Here is a 27,837-nt window from a genome sequence, read left to right on the forward strand (position 1 = left end):
AACCTTGGCTGCCATCTTGATTGATGGCAACCCTGCGCATGCAGTGCGCACAGCCGCAAAGAACAGCAGAGAAAGGTAGGTGAAGCGAAGGGGATGGTGGCGGGCGGTGGCTCAGAAGCTCTTGTCTTGCTATCCATGGCGCGGCTCGTGCCACGGATCATGGAAGGGGAGTGGAGGGGCCCCCAGGGGCTCCTGTAGCTGCAGGGCCCTCAGGCCAGTGCCCAACCTGGCCGCCCTTTGGAACCAGCCCTGTATATATGTATAAATGCAATGGTTAGAGCATTGGACCAGGATTTGGAAGTTGCCTACTCAGCCATGAACAACACTAGCAATGCTTCTAAACAACTCTCTCTTTCTGCCTGTCTACACACGCAGACAACACAGTGGCCACTCTTTTATTTCAAGCTACACCTGGTTAGATGCAAAACATCAATTAACACCCCCTCACACACACAGAGCAATCCATTTGGGTCCTGCTTTTCCTTCCTCCTCCTGTCCCTCCCTCTTCAACAGTTAGCAAAAGGCCCATCAGGGCTGGGGTCAAGGCATACCCCCCCCACACACACACACTGCCATACTCCTCTCCCTCCCCTCAAACATTCAGCAAAAGACCCATCAGGGCCAAGGGCCCAGGGCCTACCTACCACCAGCACTGCCATCCACCACCTCTTCCTCCTTCTCCAACAGTCAGCAAAAGGACCATCAGGACCAAAGCATACCCCACACTCAGGGCTGGATTAAGCTGAGGAGGGCCCCTAGGCTGATTGGTGTTTGGGGGGCCCTTCTCCCTACCTTTCCGCTTTTTTCCACGCAGGTTTGCCATCAATCAAGATGACAGCCAAGGTTTCCCAAAGGGGCTGAAGCTTCTGCTGCTATCTTGGTTGATGGCAGCAATGCGCGCATGTAGCATGCATGCGTGCCATCAACCAAGATGGCGGCAGAGGCTTCAGCCCCTTTGGGAAACCTCGGCTGCCATCTTGATTGATGTCAAACCGCAAAAAACAGCAGAAAAAAAGGTAAGTGAAGCGGGGGGATGGCGGGCGGTTTGGAAGCTCTTGTGCACGGGCCCCCAAGAGCTTGGGGCCCCTAGGCTTCAGCCTACTAAGCATAATGGATAATCCGGCCCTGCCCACACGCCACTCTGCAGTGTTTTCCCCTTGCTCCCCATGCAGCAACATACACACACACACACACCTACTCTGCACAATCAAATACTGAACTGAACTCACACAGAAATGTTGCTGCTACTTTCAAAGGCTGGCTGAGGAGAAAGAATCATGCTTCCTGCTGCTTTAGCCTGCTGCTTGCAAAAGTGAGGGAACAGCAACGCAAACTCAGAGAGGAGTCAATAAGATTACAAATGCATGCCTGCAGCTGATTGGCTCAGATTGAAATACATTGGGGAGGCTCTTCATAATCCTGCCCTAATGCTGTGGAACTTCCAATGCATTTCTGAGGGACTCCTCCTGATTGGTTTGAGCTTATTCTATGGGAAATAAAATCAAACTGGAGGTGCTGAGAGGACCCCTGCCCTCCCTAAGCCATTCCTACTATAATTTTAACCCTGGAGACAGGTGTGGGACCATAGCAATGATTGTGATTGGTTGTGCTATCCAGAGATGATTGGCCAGAACAGACTGGCAGAAACAAGTTCAGAATGTCTTTAAATATGAGGTACTGTGCTGAATATGTATACTGTATAAGGAACAGATAAAGGGTACTGGGCTATAGGTAATGTATTGAATATGAATGTAAGGAACAGAGAAGGGACTGGGGTATAGGTTAGGGTGGTTAGGGTGGACAGTGCCCCACCTGTCCTTAATGAGGGGCCTCCACTGCACTGCATGTGCCTTTGATTCCTATTGACTTTGCTGGAAAAGTTAAGTGCATGCTTAAAAGTAACTGTTAGATCAGTGTGACAATGGAACTACAGACCTAGGGAGGTGGTGGGCTCTCCAGCAGTGGAGGCATTCAGGGCCGGCTCCAGGCATGCGGGGGCCTTTGGGCATCAGCTTGCCCTGGCCCCCCGGTGGGTGGGTGTGCACGTGCACGCATGCGCACGCCCCCCCACAGCCCCCCTACCTGTCTAGTCTTTACCATTGCTCTTAATGAAGATGGCGGCCACGGTTTCCCTAAGGGGAATGAAGCCTCCGCTGCCATCTTTGTTGATGGCACATGTGTGTGCTATGCGCGCACATCTCTGCCATCAACTAAGATGGCGGCAATGGCTTCAGTACCTTAGGGAAGCTGCGGCCGCCATCTTCATTAAGGGCAATGCTAAAAAGCCGGCTGACAGGTAAGTAGGGGATGTGGGGGTGTGGATCATGGAAGGGGAGCGGAGGGCCCCTCAGGGGCTCCTATAGCTCCGGGGCCCTCGGGCCAGTGCCCAACCTGGCCACCCTTTAGAACCGGCCCTGGGGGCATTCAAGAGGCACTGTTGGGTATGCTTTATGTTGGATTCTTGCACTGTGTAGGGGGTTAGATGTGCTGGCTTTAGAGACCCCTTCCAACTCTGCTGTTCTATGATTCTATGAAATGTCTCTCACTGAATCCCATGCCGACCAGTTCTTGCTTCTCAGTAAAAAGCCGTTGTTGTTTATCACATTGCAAAAGCCAGCAGATGGGGCTGTTTCACCAAGGAAAAGTTCAAGATAAAATGATAGTGTATGATGCTGACGTTGGTTACTAGTTCCCAGTTTCTTCTTTGAACAAAAGTTTGAAACACAGCTCAGTTAGAAAACACAAAAAAGAACTAAAGTATTATAGCTGTGATTGTTATTAAATTTATTACTCACCCTTCACCAGGAGGTCCCAGGGCAGGTCACAACAATATAAAATACATTAGTAAAAACAGTTTAAAACAAATGTGTTAAAACAAACTCAGTGACTTAAATTTTTTAAAAACAAGTGTAAAAACAAGACTAAAAACTGTAAAAACAACAATATACTAGGGGCTACACCCCTCCTCGCTTCACTCACCACAAAAGACCCACGGCTATTGGGGGGCTGGGCCATCTCCTAAGAAACCCCCTGGGAGGGGTGATAATAGAAAAGACAAACAGTGCTGCTAGGTGAAAGCAAAGGGTACCCAAAGCAAAGCCCCAGCTGATGATCTGAATGGATGGTCACACTCCTATGGGAGAAGGTGATCTTTTCAATACCCTGGTCCCAGAGGTGGAGAGATTTAGAAAAGAGGACCAGAAGTTTGCAATTAATGCAGAAAGGGAACATATTCTGAATATTCAGAGCATATTCTGACATTTACAGAGCTGTTTTTTCTGAATGGAGTAGAGAAGAACATTGGGCAACAGAGCCCAGGAAAAGCCTTCAAATAATAGCTGCTTGGCAGGAGGGGGATGAGACCTGGGCACGGCCTAGGTAGAGGTTAGAGTGTTTGACAATGACCTGAGAGACCAGGGTTTGAATCCTCACACAGCCATGAAGCTCACTGGGTGACCTTGGGCCAGGCACTGCCTCTCAGCCTCAGGGCAATGGTAACCCCCTCTGAATACTGCTTACCATGAAAACCCTATTCATACGGTCGCCATAAGTTGGAATCGACTTGAAGACAGTCCATTTCCATTCCAAAGCTGAGATGGTAAAAAGGAAGATGAAGAAAAGAAGGATGCAACACCCAAAGTCAACAACAAATTCCTCTCCACCTTTACAGCAGGAATGGGAATCTTCTGGGAATCTTCCAGCATCCCTGACTATCGGCTATGTTGGCTGGGGTTGATGGGAGTTGAAGTCCAACAATGTCTTGGAGGGCTGCAGGTTCCCAGTTCCTGCTTTACAGGATATGGACAGTATTGCAGTACTAGACAATTCCAAGTAGGTGGTACTGTTGTGCTGTGCATTCCTAAATTGACTTTTTCTATGTAAACAAGAGGATACCATATATGAGTAATGCACACGTCACATGAGTGTCACATTCGTTCAGAAAGTTTTCTTGTCATACAAACACATTAGGAGCAGAATGTCAGCATGCAGGCACTAAATAAAGATGTTACTCAATATTTTGAAGGTCACTTCCTTTGTAGCTTTGGAAGGCATGGACTGGAATTTTGGTGGCCGTTATTGAACAACATCTTCCTCCATCACCCCAGTTTTTTAAAAAATAATCTGGGGTGGAAGAAGGAAAAATGGCAAATTCCAATGACTATCCCGTGTTGGATTTTAGATTGTAAGCTCCTTGGGGCAGGGACCTGTTCTCTTGTACTCTGTACAGTGCCATACACAACTGATGGTGATATATAAAAGAAAAGGCAAATAGGGTTTTCGTTGCCACACAAGAAAAAGGCTTGTAAACTGGCCAGTTGTAAAGAGAAGAAAATAGCACTAAATATTTAAATTGTAAAAAGAGGAAAGAGAAAAGAAGGGTGAATGGTTCCACTTTATTTTCCCCGCCCACATAATGTTTAGTGACATGTCTGGCTGTCTAGAAAAAGCAAAGACCAACTTAACAGAAAATGAATTGTTGGGCAATTATATAATTTATTAAAGGATATATGCCATACAAGGCACCTGAGTTATCTTTTTCGAAGCCAACACTACATGAGATATCTCCTGGTATAATTGTTAATGTTGCAGGAATAGAAGCTTCTCCAGAGTAGTTCATTTCTACAAGAGAGTTTCTGGGAGGTGGGAGGTAGGTGGGAGTGAGTATGGGTTCTAAGCTGACCTGTTAGCCTCATTCTTTGACCTGGAAACTGAAAAATGTCAATACTTTGAAATATTTGCATGTGCTTTGATAGGGTTTCCCTCATAATTCATGTGCTAAGTCCAACATTGGCGATGAAAAATGGAGTGTCACTGCCAAAATTTGACTACAGTTATTCACAAAACATCCCATCCAAACCAAAAACTCAGCTCCGTACCCCAAAATGCACAAAGATGTTTTGTCCAAAAACTTTAAATCTGAAGACTGAGATTCAGACACAGAAACTGCCAAGTTAGAATTTCAAGCATGGTTTTGAACTGGTCATGTTTGTCTTTTAGAGTTCATTTATCTTATTTCCTCAAGATCAGAGTTTAAATGAACAATGTCCCCTTAAGGAAGAAAAAAGCAGAAAAATTATAATGGAGATCTGTCCAGGATGTTCCCTTCGCCTGCTCTACAGCATGTTGCAAAAGGGAAGCAGAGGGAAAGGCAGAGATCTGTGGCCTTCCAGATGTTGGCAAACAACAACACCCACCACCTCTGACCATTGGCCTTGCTGGCTGGGGCTGACGGGAGTTGGAGCCCACTTCCAGAAACATCTGGAGGGCACCTCACTCACACACACAGGAGATGAATTTGTGGGATGATTCTAAAACTGCACACATGTAGAAACATCAGATGTGAATTCACTCCGCACATCACTTTTCCAGGGGGGTGATGTGGGTATGCCTATTCACAACTCTAGAAATGCTTGATGGATAAGCAGTTCTGACATAATGATCCTCATGTCTCCATGCTCATGAGATCCATTTCAAAGTGTTCCTAGGAGCACCAAATATTATGCTGGAGTTTATTCAGAGCAGGAATGTCGAGGGGGGGGAAGAAAAAATGCCAGAGGTGAAATTAAATTTTCTGACTAGGGGAGGGAAAATTCTAATGAAGGGGGAATCAATTACACTATTATATCCTTCAGTAACTTTGCCACTGGTCTATTTCTGTCTTCTGTACCATTAAGCTTTTCTTCTTCTGATGGAGAATACAATTAGGGATAGGTCAGAGACCTCAGCAAAGTCCACATCTGAATGGCATGAAGTCTGTACATGCTCCAAAGTTTGGCCTAAGTTTTCCAAACATGTTCACGGTGTGAGCCCTGGTTCAAATTAAGCATCCTATGTACTTATTTATTACATGTATATCCTGCCTTTCCTCCAAGGAGCTAAGCGGTCTTCCCCACAATAGCCCCGAGAGGCTGAGAGACACTGGCCCAAGGTCATCCAGTGAACTAAGTGGGGATTAGAACTCTGGTCTCCCCAGTCCCTTGTCTAACTACTACGCCCCATTTGCTCTCAAAGCCATAGATTGCCATTCAAACAAGGGAATAAGGAAGAGCCCACTGTTGCACCAAACCAGACAGCACAGAAGAAAGCAGTGGTGGCTGGCAGCTCCATGACACTGGGACAGTGAAATCCGCTTCAGCGCCTTGAAAGTTCAGACTAAAACCTGGAGCGGATTCTGCTGCCCCACTGACCATGGAGCCACCAGCTGCCACCAGAAGAAAGAACAGTAATAAAAATCTCATTGGCTCAGAGGTTTGTTTCAGCCTGGAGAAAGAAGGATGGAAGTTCAGGAGCTAAATTAGAAGTCAGGCCAAGCCATCTGGTCCCTTTGTTTCCCAGTTCTGCAAGGCACCAGCATTTTGGCAGAGAGCTTTGCTACAAAGAAAAGCAATTGGGTGAGGTAGTATGGGGGGGACAGGGAGCTATAAAGGCCTGGAAGTGCATCTGGTGCAACCAACTGAAGGGCAAGGTGGTATAGCGATTGGAGTACACAAATATAAGAAGCTGTTTTATACTGAGTCAGGGCATTGGTCCATTTAGCGCAGTCTTGCCTACACTGACTAGCAGTGACTATCCAAGGTTTTAGGCAGGGAATCTTTCCCAGCGCTACCTGGAGATGCTGGGGATTGAACCAGGAACCTTCTGCATACAAAGCAGATGGTCTATCACTGAGCTTTGGGGGGGGGGAACCAAGGGCAAAGAAATGAAGGTTCAAATCCCCACTCAGCCATGAAGCGCACAGGCTGACCTCAGGCCTGTCATGATTTCTTACACTGATGCACCTCACAGAATTGTTGTGAGGATAAAAGCGGGGAAGAGAACCACACAGACCACACCAGCTCCTTGGAGGAAAGGTGAGATGTAAATGTAACAAATGAATCATCAACAGCAGGCCAGCCCTAAGCATTGTGAAAACACAAGGCATTCATTTGGGGAGGGGGCATTCACACTGCAGCCCCATACTGCTCTCCCCCTAAAGACACAAACAATTGCCCAACTGGAAATAAGTGAAGAATCCCCAGGCAATGTAGGTAGTTTAGCTATGCAGGGGAAACGGGGAGGGGGTGTTATTCGAAGGCTGTGTGCATTGATCAGCCCATGCTGGGACCAGCACAAGGTGAACAAACAACTTGCAATAACCCCCTTTACACATGAGCTCTCTGACATACATATGCACCTTATCTTGTATCCCCCTGCCCTGTTACTTGGATCCTCTGGAGAGACACTCCGGGTAGGGTCATATGCTCTCAAGGTTTGCATGATGTCCACCAAGGCCACCATGGCAGTGGCACCTGCCCTTTGGAATGTGCTCCCAATGAACATCAGCCTGGCACCTACAATGTTGGCATTTAGGCGCCTGCTTAAAACTCACCATCTCTTCACCCAGGCTTTCCCTGACAGGTGAGCCAGCTATGATTACGGATTACGCTGATCTACTGATTTGTGATATATTTTGTGCTTTTATGAAAGTAATTTTATTGTTGATTTTACATTGTTCACCGCCACAGTGTTGTTGTTTTTTCTTCTTAATGTTGGTGGTATATAATATGGGCATGGACAGACAGAGATAAGAAACAGAGAAAACTATAAAAGGGTTGAAATAGATTGGGGGAGGGAATCTCCAATACATTCTCCTCATTTGTTCTATTTTGATTGTGGAGGGGGAGCAATTATTCCCCATTATGGATACTGCTAGAGTAGTTTTTCCGGTGCAGTCCTAGACACGTCTACTCAGAAGCAAGTCCCACAGAGTTCAATGGGGCTCGCTCCCAGATAAGTGTGTATAGGATTGCAGCCTTAGAAATACAAGGTTGTATGTTACTGAATTTGGGGCCAAGTTGCCTTCAAATCTATCAACAAGGCTTAAGCAAAGGTGTCCCTGAAAAAACAACAAATGTATCCAATTTCATAATAAAATGTTTCACGTTTTGAAATGGCAGCTTCTCAAAGGCTGCACATTCAGTCCTGTATGGGGGTTTTGCAAAATGTTTTGGCTCTCTGCATGGCATATCCCTATGCACATTTTGATGTGCTTGGTGCCCACCACTCCTTAGCATATATACATGTACACACCCTGCAGACCTTCTCTCCCACATATGCTTGCTCAGACACATATCTCAGCCATGTACTCAGAGATGAACCTTTTTGCCCTCGCATCTATTTAAATCCATGTGCACTTAACAAACCTATGTACGCCCTAAACCTAGCCACCTACACAAATACTCTCCTCACATTCTTAGCCAGCGCACAGCTTCAGCTGACCCTTATCCCAATCCTGCACACAAACCAGGATACATTGGTTTAGGGGAAGAGCCATAGCTCAGTGGTAGAGCATGTTCTTTGCATGTGAAAACTCCCAAGTTCAGTCCCTGGTATCTCCAGATCTGGCTGATAATATCTCCTGCCTGAAATACTGGAGAGCTGCTGCCTGTGCAATACCAAGTTAGATGGGCCAATGACCTGACTCAGTATAAGGCAGCTTCCTCTGGCCCTGTGTACCAGAAGTATCTCTGCACATTCCCCCTCCCCATCTCTAAACATCAAGACTCACCCACAAACTTTAGCAAGCACATGACAAGCTGCCACATCTTTGCATATATGCAAAACAACGACAACAACACATCACAGCAACTCAGAAGTTCAGGTCTGTGGGCTCAGGGAGCTGGGAACCATGAATCATGGAAAGGATTGCAACTTATTGCACAAGTGCATTCAACCTTAAAGGGCATGTGCACTTTTGTATGCACACCCACGCACAACATACTCCATCCAAAGTACAGATACAGAGGACAACATACACGTAGGAAGAGCCCTTGGCTCATAAGAACAGTCAGGTGGAAAGCCAAAATAATAATGTAATTAACAAATAAATAGTGATTTTTTAAACAAAAACAATAATGGGAGAAGGAACATAATAACGTAAGAAAATAAGAAAAGCCTTGCTAGATCAGGCCAAAGGCTCATCTAGTTCGGCATTCTGATCTCACAGTGGCCAACCACACGCCTATGGGAAGCCCAAAAGCTGGACCTGCAAGCAACAGCTCTCTCCCGCCTCCTGTGCTTTCCAAGAAGGGGCCACAAACATCATTATAAGTATGTGTATATTTCCACATTTGGAAGTGATGAGTATTTAATAGTATTTGCCCTCTCAGGGCCAAACCACAAGCATGTTACTTTAATCTATGTTGTTGTTTTTACAACAGTAAGTGGCACTGCGGTAAGTTGTAAGTGGGGGTGGGTGACCAGGATCAGGACCGTGGCACATGGGGAGGAGGAGTTTAACTTTTTCCACCCTGCAGCAGTCCCAATTAAAATCTCCCCCATCCCCACCCAAAGCTGCTATTTGCATTGGGAGAAAAGCTCCCATTGCCACCAATGACCCTACAAGGTAGGCACTGGATCTCTTCGAGATATGAGCTGGAATCCCTGCTCAGTCATGGGTTCATTAGCAGCACTGGGAAAGTTGTTATTTTAAGCTTAATTGTGCCTCATCTATAAAAGGCTTGCCAAAGCTAAGCCCAAGGAGAAACTGGGATCTGAACTCATATCAGAGCCAATGTTCTCAAGCCACTGGACCATCCTGTCTTTTACTCATGTCCTGCACTGAAAGGTAGGTACAAGATCCAGCAAACAATCTGACTTAATCCTAGGTGTGTTTACTCAGAAGTAAGTCTCATTGTGTGGTATTCAGTGGCAGTCCTACTCAGAGTAGACCCATTGAAGTTAATAGACACAACTAACTTAGGTTCATTAATTTCAATGGGTCTTCTCTGAGTTGGACTTAGTGGAATACAACCCACTGTATTCAGTGGTGCTTACTGTGACAGTAAAGTGTATATGAGATTGGAGCCTTTACATGTTCAGAAGACGGATATCTATGTGACAACTAGTGGGAAATTCTCAAGCAACTTCTCCTAGTTTGAACATACTTGCAGAAATTCAAATCTGTATTCTAATGTGAATGTTCTTCAGAACAAGTAAAGACGAAAAAGTCCTGACTTTGCCAACCAAATGCTATAGCCTTAAAAGTCTTATTTAAATTGTTTAAGATTTCACCTTTCCAAATGTGAACATTTGCAAAATTCAGACCCAAAACTTTTGCCAAATGTCAAATTGGTATGATTTTGTTTCATCTCTTATCTACACAGTATATATGTATATATATAATCACAAAACCTCCACATGGTTTTCTAGAAATATTAAACTTATCAATAAAAACAGTTAAAAACAAGTAATTAAAAACATTTAAAAAACAATTAAAATCAACAGTAAATTAAAAAGAGATTAAAATACCCCAGCATCTACATGGCAGGTAGGCATAAATGTTTTAAAAGGTAAAGGTGTCCCTGCACTTATAGTGCAAGTCGTTTCTGACTCTTAGGGTGACATCTTGCGACGTTTACTAGGCAGACCGTATATATGGGGTGGTTTTGCCAGTTCCTTCCCCAGTCTTTCTTTACCCACCAGCGTATGCCAGGTACTCATTTTACCGACCACGGACAGATGGAAGGTTGAGTGGACCTCGACCCCTTTTACCGGAGATTCGACTTCCTCCTTCCGTTGGAATCGAACTCCGGCCGTGAGCAGAGCTTCGGCTGCGTTACCGCTGCTTACTGCTCTGCGCCATGGAGGGTCTTTAAATGTTTTAAGCAGATGCCAAAAAGAATAAATATCAATAGGCAGGGAGTTCCAAAGTGTAGGTGCTGCCACACTAAAAGAAAGATTTATAGCAAGTGTGGCACCTCTAAGAGTGCCAGTTCCACAGATCAAAACCACTGAGCAGGCACACCAGGGAGTAAGGCGGTCCCACAAGACATACTGAACAACTGATACTTTGGTTTGTACCATATGCTTCCATGTGTTGTAACGGACCCAGACACCTGGAAGGTAGTTCAAATTCTGTCTTGGCCATGAACTCCCTGGGTGTGTTGTCTTTTGCCTTCACTTCCTTATCAGTAAAATGGGAAGAATATGATCTTTTTTCTGAGGTGGTTATTAAGAGAGGGGGGAACACAATGGCTCAGATCCAGCTAAAAATTAGCCCCAAAGAAGGCAATTATCAAGTCAATCACAACTGATTTAAGTCTCCTTGCTTTCAGTAGGATTTCAGCAGGATTCACTGTAGCTGTACTGGAAGGTGGGGAAGGAATGAAGTTTTGCACAGCAATCTGTAAATAAACAAGTGCTGGATTGGTGCATGGGGGGGGAGAATAAAGATCTAAAAGCAATTTGTAAATGCGCAAGTGCTATGTACATCATTCAAGTTATTAGGGGCCTCAAAAGGTTAGGGAGAAAAACAGCAACAAAAATACAATAACCCCAAACTCTAACAACACAGATTTGTGAGGTGCTTTAAAAGCAAACAAATGATCACTGTACATCATTTTTTTTTAAAGCCATAGAATTCGAGAGTGCATGGGTCCCCCTCTGCCATTCTCTACCCATCTACCACCTGGAATAAAACAGGTCTGCTTTGGGCAGGCCACACACACACACCCTAACAAACCCTCCATCAGGTCTAACAGCACTGAAACACACTTTTCCATAAGTGCCCTTAACATATGTAGAGCAGATTTCCTTCTCTCTCCATCCCAAATTATGCACTTCTTTATAAACCAGTTAATCCCTCCCACAATCAATGGGGGATAGCTAGAGCCACCCTGTTTTCGGCATCATTCTCCTCTCCAAGGTGTTATATATGTTCCAAAGAGGAATAGGTGTGTATGTGTGTGTGCTTAGGGGGTGCATTTATTTTCTCCTCCGCTCCTTTCCCTCCCCATTAAGTATGGAGAGATAGAAAGAAAAAGACATGGGGGGGTGAGTGAGTCTGTTTTGCCTGCAAGGCAATATTTCTGGAGCCAATCGGAATGCATCATCCACCCTTTCCTGCTCCCTAATTAAAGGGTTTAAGCAAGCTGGCTGGGTTGGATTTCTTACACATTTTCCCTGGAGGAGGGCTGGAACAGCAACAGCAGCAGCAACAGCAACAGCTATTACTGGAGCAATGACTGAGTAAGCCTACTCAAGAGGAGGAGGAGATCTGCCCAAACCCTACAAGCAAGCCCTTGCACACTTTTTGGTTTGGTTTCCTGTGCCCAGCTGGTGGACCTTCCAGTGGTGGGACCTCCTCAACATGAGTGGAACCTTTGATAAGAAGATCACCAGCATTTTGACTGACATCTCCAGCTCCCTCAGTTGCCATGCGGCCACCAAGGACTCCCCTACACTTCCCGAATCGTCCATCACGGATCTGGGTTACTACAGCACCCCACATAACCAGCACGAGTATTATCCCAGCCAAGCTTACACCCAGCCTATGAACCATTATGCGTACCACCCCCAGTTTAACCTCAATGGGATTGGGGGTGCTGGGCCGTACTCCCCTAAATCTGATTACCCCTACAGCACTTCCTACAGGCAATATGGATCTTTCCGGGATCAGCAGTTGCCCAGCCAAGAAACAGGTATGAAGACTATTTATTATATACCCCACAAGTGAAGTCAAGAAGAGTGTGGGTCGCGGTGTGTGTGAGGGAGTGATACAATTGGGGAAGGGTTTTTGTTTTGTTTTTTGAGGGAGGAAGGGCAAGAACCTCCTGAAAAGTGGAATCTCTTTTCCCCTTTCTCTGGAATAGAGGGAGAAGCTGATATACTTTGATAATACCTCCTCAGAAAGTATTGTGGAACAGGAAAATTGGACACCGTGTCTGTTGTCTATGTGATAGTGCACACTTTCTGGAGGGTTCAGTAGTCCCATTGGACCCTATGCACAAATATCTTGCATGTGGTTATATTGGTGCCCATGCTCCCTTCAGGGCTTGCTGTTGTTAAATGTTGGTAAATCACTTGAAAAGATCACTTGTCCCATCCATAAAGTTATCCTGCAAATATGAATAGACTGAAACTGGTATCCCATTAAAAAAGCACAACCCACATCACTGCCACCCACCCGCAAATGGAAATTGGAAGACAACAAAAATGTAGCAAAAGGGGATCCTACTCTGGCCCAACCTCATTCACTTATTGCTTGTCACTTGCCACATTTAGACTTTTCCATAAAAAACATAATAGTGAAAATGAGTTGGAGACTTCATTCTGGCATGGAGTAGCAAAGCCATTGGCGGAGATCTTTGGGTTAGACAACTTTTTGTTCCTGGTTCCAAGGGGATTCTCTCCAGTGAAAGAATTAAGAGCAATGAGGGGCTATCTCTGCTCAGTTGAAGAATGAAGGGAGAAAAGTATCTGAAGCCTGCCTTTCTTCCCTTGATCCATTTCATCAGCATATTTAGCAGATACAGGTTTAGGGATACTCAGATATAATCTGCAACATGATCTTCTTAAAAATTATTATGAGCTGGATCAGGAGTTTTGATCGCTGTCTGTTCTTTTGTAAAATACAAGTGGTATTCTGCCTTTTACTGTCGCAACAATACCTAGAATACCTTCTTTTTTTCAAGGGAAATTTTAGGTTTTTTATATCTTTTTTTATTTGGGATGAAATGGCTGATTCTGTGACTTTTTGAAGGCAAAAAGACCCCCCCATGCCATAATTTTATCCTTTCTATGTATCTATTTTCTGTGAGTGGCTATTTCTCTTGTGTACAAACAGGTGTGCAAAATTTTCTGAGGTTCTCCCCAGCTCCCCCCAAAAATCTTGAGACACATTGGAGCTCAGGACTGGGGGGGGGAATCAGTTTAGTTTTGTTTATTAAATCATTGGGGGGGAAGAACGGAAATAAAATGGACAATTTGAAAGGCAAAAGATTCCAAGGAGAAGGTGATCTTTTTCTTTGATTAAAGCAAAAGTGAAGAGGGTATACACAGCAGTTATGAAAAATAAAAGCTTCATGGAAAACAGTAGCTCTTGCTTCCAAGTACTTGGATTTAGGACAGAGGTTTAAAGGCGAGAAAAGTTTCGATCTGTAAACAAAACTGAGTATGTCAATTTTGAAAGTGAAGTAGACCAGAGATGCTAGCTGGCTGTTTGAGGCCTAGAATTTACGCCCTCATTCTCCACAAATATTTTAGGAAGGGAACATGGGGGTTGTGTGGTTCCTACTGTCCCCATGTAACCGGACAATGCTTCCTGCCAAGGAGAAAATATATATATATATACACACATCAGGGATCTAGTGAGACAGAGAGATGAAGACAGTTTTAGAAAGGGAACCAAGGTCAGAATGGAAGGAGGGCAGAGGAGGCAGCAGGTTTGTGAGCCTGGAGGAGATTGTGAGACGGGAGTAAAGGCAGCTAGACCGAAGCCCAGCGATGCATCCCAGAGCAGAACTGGGACTTGGAAATGCTGAAAAATTTGGTAACAGACAGACAAAGAGAAAACTGAACAGAGAGGGAAAAGGAAATCTGAATATTGATGTGAAATTTGAAACAATCAAATAGAAATAAGCAGTCGAGCCATGTGAAGACTAAAAAACTGGAAAAAAAGAAAAACACCGTACAGGAAAAGAGAAATGAAAGTGATAAGATCCTAGGAAGTTCAATTATTTTCTGAAATCTTATCACTGGAATCTCCTCCTAGTTTTCCCCTGAGTAGGATGATGCTACAGGCTCCCAAAACCTTGGGCAGGGAGGGGGGTGTTTTATCTTTTCAGTATTCTTGAGTAAAGTTGTTTCTGTCTCGTGCCAATAAAGTGATTGTTGGATTGAAGCAACCTCTGAGGTACAAACTCTGGAGAGATGAATTGACTGGTCAAACCCAAGCACATGCAAACATACGGCAAGTTGTATCCAGTGTTAGCAATAATTAGAGTAGACCTATTGAAATTCATTGAAATGACTAACTTAGGTTGTTTAATTTCAATGTGTCTATTCTGAGTATGAGTTGGATACAACCTTATGGGCCTTCCTGCCATGGAATCTAGTCCTAAAAGACGGAGATTATGAAGGTGTTCACCTTTTAGTTGAGAATTGGGATGGAGGAGGATGGAGGTACCATGTCTGTGTGCAGTATAAATGTTGGTGCTGCATAAATGTTAAGAAAAAGTATCAGGCCACCACAGAGGGCTGTGTGATGGGTCTTTGAGGTCATGGGTCGGCTGGATATATTGATGTGTTCTGCACTAACGGGAACTGGGGGGGGGCTTTTGATGTCTTCTTAGAGGGCAGAGATTGGATGTATTCTTGGGGTGCACAAGAGTTTGGGGAGCAGCCCAGCAAAATAAAAAGAGGTCACAATAGGAGATCACAGTTAAGTTCTGGTAAACCGCCATTCCCAAAGGAGTGATCCCTTTGTCGTTCCAGAGAAATGTGCATTGATTGCAATTAGGCTTTCATTCATTCTCATCTCCTGCAGACTGGGACTGAGGATTTGGATTCTTCTGTTGAAATGCAGCTCACCCCTCCAAATAATACAGAATATTAAACTGTATGAAAGCAAGATCTTAGGGAGCCTCTGTGACTCCTTTTCTGGCACTGACCCAACAATTCGCTGTGATTTTATTTTTTTTCTCTAATATTGCTTTTCTCTGCTTTATTCCTTTTGCCCACCTCCCACCCCATCTCTCCAGTTTCAGTGAAGGAAGAACCTGAACCAGAAGTGCGGATGGTCAATGGAAAACCCAAAAAGATCCGAAAGCCACGCACGATTTACTCCAGCTACCAGCTGGCTGCCTTGCAAAGGAGATTCCAAAAGGCACAGTACCTGGCACTACCAGAGAGGGCAGAGTTGGCTGCACAGCTTGGACTGACCCAGACTCAGGTAGAGTTTCAGAAACAATCACACTCTAACAGAGAACACACCATTCTGTTTAGCTTCCTGACACTGTTTAGGGAAACGTGAGCACAAGAGGAACATGTCTGTGAAACTCTAGCAAAATCTCAGGAAGCTGTTGGATTTAGTGACCCTAGATAGTTGAGAAAACCCCAGCAGGGCTTTTACAACCCCACAGGATAAAACACGAAGTTGAATAAATAAATAGCCTAGAACAATAAAAGAAATTTCAGGGGCTTGGATGCTTGATCTTGAGACAAGCCTTTCTTCTTGAACCCACAATTACCTTTGGGTTTCCAGCTGTCAACATTCAGATTAATTAAAATACAAAACTGGAATCCTGCAGCTGATTTTATATTGAATCCATATGTGAAATTTAGCCCCGTCCATATTTTTCTACACTTCTTTCCCCTCCACTTATCCCTAAGTCCTGTGTGAAATTTCCCTCCATCTACCACTTTGACCACCTCATTTTCCTCAGCATCTCCAGTTCCTAGCCATTTGTGAGGGTTCTTTTTCACCCCCTACAAGACCAAAATTTCACTTTTCTTTCTTGATAGCTGTGTGGAGTGACAGCATTCCGGGACCAGCCTTTTTCAGCCTCAGAAGTTAAAATGTTTTTGTGTATTCCATGACATCACAGCAATTGCTTGGGAATGGAATTGAGGGGATCACAGATAAGCAATAGCCAGTTTTTATCTCACCACATAAGCGGCATAAGTTGATGTCTTTTTTGACGATAGCAAAAGTTCTGTTTAAATGGGAATCATGCGTTGACGTGGGTTTAGATGGTATTGACAGAAAAGTTTCCAGCAATCTGGGACAGAACACAGGAGGGAAGGAGTCAAGTCTCTTTCCCTCTCTCCCCTTTGCTGCCACTAGCCTACTCATTCATATCTGGCTGAGGCTCAAAGATCCAGAGTGGAATGCTGACTGCCCTGAGAGGCGGAGGAGGATTGTTGCAGGAACCACGTAGGTGGGGCAATGCAACTTTGTGTTTTGGCAAAGTCTCTTTTTTCCTCCTGAAGCCAAGGGAGGCTAGGCTGAGAGATGGTAACTGTGACGGGAAGTTAGTTGGGGAGGGAAAACAACTCCTTGTTAGCCTCTAGATCAAGGGTGAGGAACCTTGCCCTCTGGGTGTTGTTTGACTCCATCTCCCATCATTCCCAGCCAGCATGGCCAATGGTCAAGGATGATGGGGGTTGTAGTCCAGCAATATGTGCAGGGCCACAGGTCTCCCACCCCTGCTGAACACGAGTGACGTGGACCAACTAGGGATTCCAAGCCGGGTTCAGTCTCTGGGCTGCTAGTTGTCAAACAACTGAAGGCACAATGTTCCAACTGTAATTGTGTCAGTTGTTTATACATAGTTGTTTATACATAATTTTTAAGATACAAAATGTTTTGGTCTTTTTGCTCCTCCACACAAACCATCATATAAGGTGCCTCATTGTTATTTCTATTTTACAGGATTTTGTTTTTTGGGCAGAGTGGGAGCTAAGTTTGAGAGACAGCAACTCACCCAAGGTTGCTGCAAGCATGGCTGAGCTGAGATTGGATCTACCAGAATTCCAGCCCAGCAAGCTATCTAGTAGTAGACCACAGCAACAGTTGTGTAGTTTTTACTCAAGGCAAACTCTCCTTAGATATTTGTTGTTATATGCCTTCAAGTCAATTACGACTTATGGCGACCCTATGAATCAGCAACCTCCAATAGCATCTGTTATAAACCACCCTGTTCAGATCTTGTAAATTCAGGTCTGTGGCTTCCTTTATGGAATCAATCCATCTCTTGTTTGGTCTTAAAGAAAACCAGAATAAAGGGAAAATGTAATAGTGGCAAAATTATACTGCTGTATCTAATTTGCTCCACTTGAGCTGTGTTTCTCATTCTCTACTGTTCCAGAGTAAGGCTGCAATACTAATCCCACTTGTCTGGGAGTAAGCCCCTTTGAAATCAATTGGATTTATTTCTGAGTCACAGTTAGGACTGTGCTGTGTTAGTCACACTTACCTTGGAATCAGTCCCATTGAACTCAGTGGGTCTTATTTCTGAGTAAGTATTATAGTAGAATGGTCAGATGCAAAAGAGGGATGGGGTTCCTGCACCTTTAGCTGAAATTTCCTCTTCTACACAACTATTAAAGGTAGTTAATGCCTCTTTTGCATAATGGCAGTCTGATGTATAGGATTGCACTGAAGTGTGTAGATGATCACAGACTGCTGCATACACTCCATACAGTTAAAGCACATTTAAAGCACATGACTTCCCTTACCCCTTAAAGAGCTACAATTCCCAACAGCCTTAACAAACTACATTTCCCAGGATTCTTTGGGGGGAGGTCATGTGCTTTAAATGTATAGTGTGTGTACGTTGCCTCACGTCTAAGTAAATCTTTAGGAGTGGAGCTCGGTTGGTCCTTTGTTTCGTTTAGAAGATGGAGGGATTCCTTGTCCTTAAAATCACATTGTGAATGACTAAGTTTTACATATTGCAAACTCACAGAACTGCCCATGGAAAGCTCATCTTATTGTCCAGCTCCATACTGAGGCAAGATCTAGCAAATGCTTTACATAAACCAAGGGAAATCCTGCTAGATTCTCTCTGGTAGATGGAGAACATTCGACTCCAGAACAATTTGACCCAATTACTCTGGCAGCAATTTGGGGAGGCATAGGCATGAGGATATAATAGCAGTAACGCAGCTTCCGCTGTTTACACCCAGCGCTGATTGGAAGGCTATAGTATCTAGGCAGGTAGTAGGCAGGTGAAACAGGGCTATGCAAGAGGCACTGACCTTTCTTTCGCTAGTCTGGTGCAATCGCAGAGATTGGTTTGAAATTATTCTTTTCATTTCCCTTGCCAAACAGGGCTCAGCCCTGGAATCTTTTCAACACCAGGGTTCTGTTCTAGAATGTTTACAATAAGGATGAAGATTCCTGAGCATGGGTCATAGAGTTGGAGGAAGCCATATAGACTATCTGGTCCATCCCACTGCTTGATGAAGGGAATCCAGACCTAGTTCATCTCTAGCCTCTGCTAGAAGAGCTCCAGTAAGAGAGAGCCAACCACCCCTCAGCCACACTGAAAGCAGATGGCTTTCCCCCAAATCCTGGGAACTGTAGTTTACTCCTCACAGAGCTACAGTTCCCAGCACCCTTCACAAACTACAGTTCCCAGGATTCTTTGAGGGACGCTTTAAATGTGCTTTAAATGCATGGTGTGGAGTGTTTTTCCTTGGCTACTGCCTTTCCCCACAAATGCTTGGGATTAGAGAGAAGACCTACCAAGCAAGAATCACAGCACTTCTCTGTGTTTTTTTTAAAGAGGGGTGTAGGGAAGCCGCAGTTGATTTCCCCCATTTTGTAAGGGCACATCAAAAATTTTGATTTGGCAGAACATGGGCTGTATTCCCCGGTTAGCTCATAGTGAGTGGACGCTTTCAAGGTGGTTTTGTGTTGTTGTTAGACATGGTGTATATCAGTCCTACATATGTTTTTTGACACATGTGAAGATCGCCGTCACCCTATCTGGCACAACCTGCTTCTCAAAGGTTTCCCAGGGTGGTGAGAGAGTGAGGGATTGAAGATCTGGCAAACCTTGAAAAGCATTCACAAGACCAGTTTACCCAAGCTTAAAATAACTGGAGAAAGCTGTGCTAAAATGTCTTGGCAAAAAGTCAAGATTCAAAGGCTTCTTCACCACATAAAGCTATATGCGTGAAGGAATTTTTTGTCTCTCTGTCAGGAGACAGTACACACACGTAAATTGAAAACAACCACTTATTTTTGTGGTAGGGACAAGCTTGGATTATGGGCTCAACTGAAAGGGAAGTTCGTTGTGAATTCAAATATGTGAAGATTTTTTTTTAAAAAAAAATATAATTTTGAGGAAACTAACATCTTGAGACTGAAAATATTAGGGCAGTAGAGTTAATGCCCCCTCTTCAATATGATATATTTCCTTTTCTAAAAAAAAGTGTGAATGGACAGCATCTGTAATTAGAAATGTGATAAAAATATGAAATGAAATTGGACAATTGTATAAATCAGAGGTGGCTCTCCAGATGTTATTTAGCTACAACTCCCATCATGCCTAAGCATTGGCCATGCTGGCTGGACTGATGGGAGTTGGAGTCCAACAACATTTGCAAGGAGCTAACTTCCCCTCCTCTGAGTTATATAGTATTCTCTCAACTTATTTTCCCCCCTCACTGCATTACAATTATAGATGTTGATCCGTTTTTAGACACTCTTGCCTGAATATTTTCAGTCTCAAGATTTTAGTTCCCTCAAAAGTGTTTTTTTAACGTCATCTTCAAATTCTTGAGTATAAATGTTGAATTCCTGTAAGTCTCCTCCAGGTGGCCATCTTTACTTCCTCAGTTCCAACCCTCCCATCTTCAGACATGGAGCTTGCTTACGTATTTCCTTCTCACCTAGACCATCCCTCTTAAACAGGTCAGCCAGGGAGTGTTGAAGAAGCTAGGATGGAATGCAAAGCTGGCCAAGCACATTGATGACAACAAGGCTTCTCTCTCTCTTTTAAAGGCCTACCTTCTTAATTGCCTTGATCAAAATAAAGTAACAGACTGGCATGCTTCCAGGCTCTCTGATAGGCCAAGAGCATTGCAGTGATGTGGCATGGTGGTGGTCCCCTGAAATCATCGAAAACTGCACCCAGTAAATGTACTCAGGATGTGTGTGGATGGAGTTTTGCTTGTGCTGACACTGATAGCCCCATGACAATCAGGAAGGAATTTTCCCGAGTGTCACATTGGTTAATGATCTGTGTGTGTACGTACACATATAATGTAGTGCTTGGCTTACTTACCAGAATCATCTGAAGCTTTTTTTACCATTCAGGATGGGTTTTGCTCATGCTAACACTGATGGCCATGTGATTGTCAAGGCAGGAATTTTCCCCAAGGTCAGATTGGTTAGTGACCAGGCATGATGTTTGCTACCTCCTGCAGTGCAGTGCTTGGCTCACTTCCCTAAGTCATCTAGACTGCTTTGCTCAGAGTGTTCCTTTGTTTGCTCAAGACATACTGTGTGGTCAGGATGAGATGCTTGGAGGCCTGTGGATAGATGGTCCTGACTCACAGCAAGAGGGCCCTTGCTCCTTCCATGACTGTAAAATTCCACATCACTGAGACCAGGTTTGGGGAACCTGTGGCCTTCCAGATGTTGTTGGACTCCAACTCCCATTAGGCATGCTGGTTAGTGCTGATGGGCGTTGGAGTCCAACAACATCTGGAGGACTGTAGGTTCCCCATGTAATATAGAGTTCACCAAATGAACTCAGCAGTTCAGGTGTGGGGAACCTTTGGCCCTCCAAATGTTGCTGAACTACAACTCCTATCAGCCCCAGCAAGCATGGCCAATGGCCAGAGATTATGGGAGTTGTAGTTCAGCAACATCTGGAAGGCCAAAGCAAATACACCTGGTATAGTTAAAAGGCTAAGATATGGTTGCTCCCGCCCCAAATGTATGCAGCCTTTTTTGCTCTAGATGTCATCAGGATTTGTAGGTTGGGCGCTTCTGACCTCCTGACGAGGCTGAGAGGTGTTTGTTGTCGGAAGGTGCACCGAGGCTGGGAGAGGAAGCATTGTGCGCTCAATCATTTTAGGAAGGTTTTCAGAGCTGAGATGCTCTAGAATAAAGAACTTGCCACAAATAGATCAAGGGTGCTTCCTTTCAGGGATTTAATTTGCGAATGGGACACTGACATATTGCAAATGGGTTGTTGGCAGCAGGTTTTGTTTTTTTTAACTGATTGGATTTTCCCTAGAAAAAGCAAATCTGGATTAAATTGGGGGGGGGGAGGAATCCAGGCTGGCATTTTGATGCCAGCAATGTTGAGTGGACACTGCAGAAAACGTGAATACTTGAGGAGCATCGATCCCACAATAAGCCTCTGCCTGGAGCACAGAAACACAGGAAGTTGCCTTATACCGAGTCAGACCGTTGGTCCCTCTAGCTCAGTATTGTCTGCTTGCCTGGCAGTGGCTGTCCAGAGTTTCAGGCAGGGAGTCTCCCCTAGCACTGCCTGGAGATGCCGGGGACGGAACCTGGACCTTCTGCATGCAAGGCAGATGCTCCGCCACTGAGCTAGGGCCCTTCCCCAGATCATAGGAGTCTCTTTTCTTCTAAACTATTTTTAGCGGAACCCTCTGCCACGGCTTAATTTAAAAAGACCCAACAGCCACAACTGATTTTTCTTTGGACATGAGGGGGAGCTGCTTCTTTAACCTTGATGGATTTCAGAAATATGTCTTGGGTTTTGGAAATCGAGCTGATCTTCTTATGTCATTTTCTGCCTTGGCATGTCTTTTCTGTCGCTCCTCCAAAAGAAAAAAAAATGTAGTGATTTAGTATAGTTCCCCCCCCCTTCCCTCCCTCCCTGTCAGTATTGGACCTCTAACAATTCAGCCCTGTGCATTTGCACTCAGATGTAAGCCCCACAGATTTCAGTAGGATTTACTCCTAGGTAGTTGGACTATGACCTGGGAGACCAGGGTTCGAATCCCCACACAGCCATGAAGCTCACTGGGTGACCTTGGGCAGTCACTGCCTCTCAGTCTCAGAGGGAGGCAATGGGAAACAACCTCTGAATACCACTTACCATGAAAACCCTATTCATAGGGTCGCCATAAGTTGGAATCGACTTGAAGGCAGTCCATTTCCATTTCAGATGTATGTAGGACCGCCAGCAGTCTAGGTGGGAATACTTTGGGGGGGGGCAGGGTGATCAGCAGTAGTGGCCTTGCTTCTCACTCTTTTTCAGTGAGGCTTGCCTGGTGGATTGTGCCCTTTGATCTGTAGCAGAGCGAAAAGAAACGGGCCCATTTAAAATGTGTGACGGCAGGGTTGTGCAGGCTCTAATGCATACTAAGTAAAAATTTCCCTTTACCCTCTAATGCAAGCACATTCTATTGTGAGAACTTTGGCTGACTTCTGGTAGTCTGTTGAATCCTTTGTGAGTGACCTTGCAATCCATCAGTTCACAATTTAATTAATTAATCAGACAAGACATACTTAAGGCAACAATTTAGAAGACTGAAGATGACTTTGCTCATACTAGTCAGTTGCCAGCTTCACAGCATCAGTCACCAGCTGGTGGAAAATCCACCCCCTCCCCAAATTTGGCAATTTCTCAATTCAACCCATAGGATTCCTAATCTTTCCTCCTTCCTTGTTTTGACTACCAGGAGTTTCTCTCTCTTGTCTTGACTCCCTTGTTCTTCCTTCCCCACCTACCACCCACTTTCTTTCGCTCTTCCTCTGCTCTTTCTCCAAAGTGGGGCGCGGATAGAGCACTCCAAGCACTATCAGAAAGGCTTCAAGCCAGTGAGGCCTTCCTCCCGGCCCTGCCCTAAGTTTCATCACTGCTGCCCTCCCAACCCAGGAGGACTTGTAAAACGTTCCAAGCAAGCTTGTCACCAAGGCTTTTGGAAGGATTGTTTTGAAAAATCGACAATTGTTTTTTTAAAAATGGACAAGTGTAGCACCTCTTCTTGAGAGTGTGGGACGTGTGCATGGGGGGGCCCTGGGGAATATATTTCTTATTTCATTTTTCTCTCACCCTTCTTCTGTGGAGCTCAGAGCAGAGTACATCATTCCCCCCTCCAATGTTATCCTCGCAGGTTCTAGAGCTACTTGCAAGTTCCAGAATCATCCAGGAGGGAGGATGTGTAGTCCAATAAGCACAGGGGTTTCCAATTCTTTTTCTCTGAGAGCAGCTCCACATACCACTCAAAAAGCTTTCTCCCCCATATTGATGGGAGCTTCTATAATCATCTCCAGAGTGGCAATCAAGAAAAGACGTGCCACCCATGTGTGCATGAAAAACGCTCTTTGGATTGGGGTCATGCTATTTAATGTGCATTTCAGATGGTGGCACATTGTCTTGATCGTGAGGAGACTTCTCATTGGGGTTCTAAGGAGTGGTTTGGAATAAGTGATGGTTCAGCGTAGGAAGCTGTATTATGTAAAAAGAGACCACTGGTCCATCTAGCTCAGTATTGTCGGCATTGACTAAGAGTATCTCTCCACGGTTTGAGGAGAGATCTGGAGATATCAGAGACTGAGACAAACTTTTGCATGCAAAAGCATGCACTCTACCATTGAGCTATGGCCAAAGAAGGAGCACTGACACAACTCTCTCTATTCAGGATCCCATGGTGGGAGTGGGAAAAGGCATGGATATTTCAGCCTTACTTCAACCCCATACCCTGTTTTCAGTGCCATAGACTAAGAACAGTTCTACTCCATTGCTGTGAAACCACATTTTTCAGTTTCATTCTGTCTTTCTCCAGGTGAAAATCTGGTTCCAGAACCGAAGATCCAAGTTTAAGAAGTTGTACAAGAACGGAGAGGTCCCTTTGGAACACAGCCCCAATAACAGTGACTCCATGGCTTGCAATTCTCCACCGTCTCCCACCCTCTGGGACAGTAACACCCACAACAACCCAGCTAACAGGAGCCAGCTCCCTCAGCCACTCTCCTATAACTCTCCCCCAAGCTACATGGAGGACCACAATTCTTGGTATCATCATCAGAACCTGAGCGGACCTCACATACAACAGCAAGGACCTCCGCCCACTACTGGCTCTATGCATCACCCATCTCCGGGGCCTCCTCCCAATCCTGGAGCAGTGTATTAACCTCCTTTGTCTCCTTGATGAAACCAGTGGAGCAGGAAAAGAGGAATGAGGGAACAGAGAGAGGGAGACAGAGAGGGAGAAACAGACAGACAGTGACAAGTCAAAACTCTTTGATGTGTTTCGTAGGACATGTACACATTCCATCCCATCTCAGGAACAACTGCCGTAAAGGTTAAGACTTTTGAGAGATCATCTAAAAATAGGGGAAAAGGAAAAGTGGGTGGGAGGGAAGAGACCTTGTGGTCCATGTTGTATCTCAACCAAATTGGTTTCACCCACACTTCATTACCAACCTTGACTTCCTGCATGGTTTATCTGTAGGCAGTTCCTATCACCACCATCAGCTTCATTCGGAAGACCTGTGTATGGGAGGCTCTGCTTGGTTGGAGAGGAGCCAAGAGTCAACATGGCACAACCTCAGTTTCCAAGAAGAAAGTATACAACTGTTTTTCTTGATCCTCCTCTTGTTTTGTTTATTTTATGACATTTGTTCATCTTCCCAAGCAAAGTGGTTTAGAGAGGGATCTCCTTGGAGTAGTCTGAAAGATCTGGCAGGACTTCAAACACCAATCAGTGTCAACTGTGACAGAAGTAGGATTTGTGTCATTACTCATCTGTACAGTTAGGGAATGGGGAACTATCTAACAAACCTCTTCTCCCTATTCCTACATGACATCCCAGAAATAATATCCAGCTAGACACTTTTTTAAAAGGAAAGTTTAAGAAATGGCGGGAAGAGGTATACACTGTCACCAGCATTTTTAAAAAACACAACTATATATTTTAATAAATTTAGGATTAAAGTCAATTTCTTAGAAATATGTATGACTGTTATACAAAACTGGACAGTAGATAGTGTTAACATAGTGCTATTGGAGAACTTGTTATCACAGAGAATAGAGAAACAGAGAGCGGTGGTGGAAAGGACCGATTCTGATCTCACTGGTAGCTATCTCAGGTTTACTCCAGAAGCCCTCCAGCATATATACAAGATTAGGAAAGCCAAATGGGAGGGCTCAGAACTGGTTCTTCAGCTCGTGATAAACTGAGGATAAAAAAACCCAATGCAGGAAGAAAGGTTCCCAGGTACACTAGTCCAGGTTTAACATGGACCATAATTTGGCTTTTTTTGGTATGTGTGTGTGTGAGATATTCAGGTAGTATGAACTGGAGGAGGAGTTGAGTCCTAGAACTATGGATTGTGAGTGAAAGGTTTTGATCTCCTTTACAATTCTGCCAATCTGAGGTCACTCTGTTTTGAACTCAAGTTACTCAAGAGTTACAGGACAGGAATGTTCAGTTTGGACTGGATTGGAAGGACAAAAGTTTGGATCCTTGGTTTATACCAGTTGCTGTTGCATAGCAGGGAGGAGGAAGAAGTAGAGGAGGAGAGAACCTGATCTCAGTTATCATAGGTTATTCCAGGATTACACCAGGTGTACCATAACTTAATGATAGAGCACATGCTTTGCATTCAAAAAGTCCCAGGTTCAATCCTTGTATCTCCACGTAAGGCTGGGAAAGACTCCGTTTGAACCCCTAGAGAGCCACGGCAAGTCACTGTAGGCCAGGATGGGAAACCCGTGGCCTGTAGATGTTCTTGGACTCCAACTCCCATTATCCTTGACTATTGGCCACATTGGCTGGGACTGATGGGAGTTGAAGTCTAACAACCATGGTGGGCCACAAATTCCCTGTCCCTGGTATAGACAGCACTGAGCCACATGGACTAATGGCCTGATTCAGTATAAAACAGGTTCTGTGTTCCTATTAGGACTGCAATCCGGTATCCAGTTTCATAGGAGTGAACCCCTCTGAACTCAACAGGACTTTTGAGTAGATATTGTGCTGCAAAAGACCAAATTTTTTTTTTGCCAAAACCAAAATCCCAGTTTAGAAAGGGAAGAGAAATCCTAACCCTTTCAATGTCAATATCCATGCCTTCTCCAGGTTCAAATCAGAGGTGCTTCAGCATGGCATCAGAATTACCACAACATTTAAAAGATTTGGGTTGCATCAGATGCAAATTTACACCCTGTGAGAATTTGATCTTTGTATTAGGTTTTTAAGGGGTTGGATGGCGGAGAAATGTTTATTTAAAAATTTAGGAAAATATTTAAAATACTTTGGGGATAATTTAAGTTATTTTTTCAGAAAAAAGTGAAAATTGTCTTAAGTATTGTGCTACTTATGTCATTTTAAGCTATTGTCCAAGAGGAAATCTTATTTTTTAAAGAAGAAAAAAGAACAAATCCATCTTGGATTTTTTTTAAAATAAACAGAGCTGTGTGTGGGTTTTTTAAAACAAAAAAGAGCTACAATTTTAATAAGCATTATCTTATGTTGTACAGTGTCAAGGTTGCTATTTATGTCACCTTGTATAATAAATAAGGAGAGAAGGGTGAGGGGAATGTACATACGGCTGATTTGTATAAAGCTTATTTTAAATTTCAAAAGTTTCTTTTTTATCTTGGCTTTGAAAAAAAGGAGCAATGTGAAGACTTTGCTTGAACTTCTTTCTGCTTTGGTAGTGAACAGAAACTTTCTTGTATAATGTTAATAAAATGTTCTGAACTTCACAGAATAAGGCTTTTGTTTTTTTAAAAAATTGCAGTCTTTCAAATGGTTGTTTTTTAATTTTAAATTGTTCTTTTAAATTGGGGTTTGTAACTCTGGGGCTGCAAATGTCCTTACTGATGTCTGGCCATTCTTTGGCAATGTTGACCATTTCCCCAGAATTCCCCATTTCTTATTTGCAGCCTAAGCTTTGCAAGAGATGAGCTGCAAGGTTTCCAATTTAGCATTCCAACCTTGACTAAGTAAGACTATGAGATAATTCTCACTGTTGGTTCTGCAGCTGATGTCTGTAGTTTGACATGCAGTTAGGTGGCCATGTGACTAATATGTAGGACTCACTGCTCTGCCTGTCTACGTTCTGGTTGAAATGTGATTTGATCTGTGTAGTGCTAAGCTCAGCCCAGGGTCTGTGCATGCAAGTTCTCAGAGAAGGCTCAAACAGCAATGTACACTATGGCAGTCTTTCTAGAAAGATGATAAGAGATTATGGGATAAAAAGGGGTTTTTTGTCTCCCCCACCCTTCTTTTTTTTTGGCCCTTGCTATTCTTGCCATAGTGACCTCCCACAGATGGTCAAACTACCTTGGGGGTAAACCTCTTGCATTCCTGGATCTCTTAGCCATGCTGTACCAACCTGCAAAGTGAAGAATTTGACCATTAGGAAGGTCTTACCACACATCAGATGCAAATGCATGGTGGAATTTGTGAATTCATGAATTCAGCCAAAATGCCGACAAAAACGTAACCCACATTTCAAAACTCAACCCATTTTGCAAAGTCATCTATTCGCAGGACAGATCATATACAGTGGCCCACAGTTTTGCTTCTGGCATACACTTAACACAGGGACAGGAAACCTGTAGCCCT

General features: G+C 44.2%; 1 protein-coding gene across 1 annotated transcript; it reads left to right on the plus strand.

The window, feature by feature from the left end:
* The first annotated feature begins 11,933 nt into the window (after positions 1 to 11,933).
* Positions 11,934 to 26,952, plus strand: DLX3 (distal-less homeobox 3). Its single transcript, XM_061590409.1, has 3 exons — positions 11,934 to 12,461; positions 15,522 to 15,712; positions 24,046 to 26,952. The coding sequence occupies exons 1-3, from the start codon at positions 12,131 to 12,133 to the stop codon at positions 24,391 to 24,393; spliced, it is 870 nt and encodes a 289-aa protein (XP_061446393.1). The 5' UTR covers positions 11,934 to 12,130; the 3' UTR covers positions 24,394 to 26,952.
* Positions 26,953 to 27,837: the final 885 nt, after the last annotated feature.

This window comes from Rhineura floridana, chromosome 11, assembly GCF_030035675.1.
Source record: "Rhineura floridana isolate rRhiFlo1 chromosome 11, rRhiFlo1.hap2, whole genome shotgun sequence".
In the NCBI taxonomy this organism is placed as follows: domain Eukaryota; kingdom Metazoa; phylum Chordata; class Lepidosauria; order Squamata; family Rhineuridae; genus Rhineura; species Rhineura floridana.

Coding starts and splice junctions, on each gene's coding strand:
- DLX3 (XM_061590409.1), top strand. CDS start 12,131: ATGAGTGGAACCTTTGATAAGAAGATCACCAGCATTTTGACTGACATC. Junction 12,462..15,521: donor GTTGCCCAGCCAAGAAACAG/GTATGAAGACTA, acceptor CCATCTCTCCAG/TTTCAGTGAAGGAAGAACCT. Junction 15,713..24,045: donor TTGGACTGACCCAGACTCAG/GTAGAGTTTCAG, acceptor GTCTTTCTCCAG/GTGAAAATCTGGTTCCAGAA.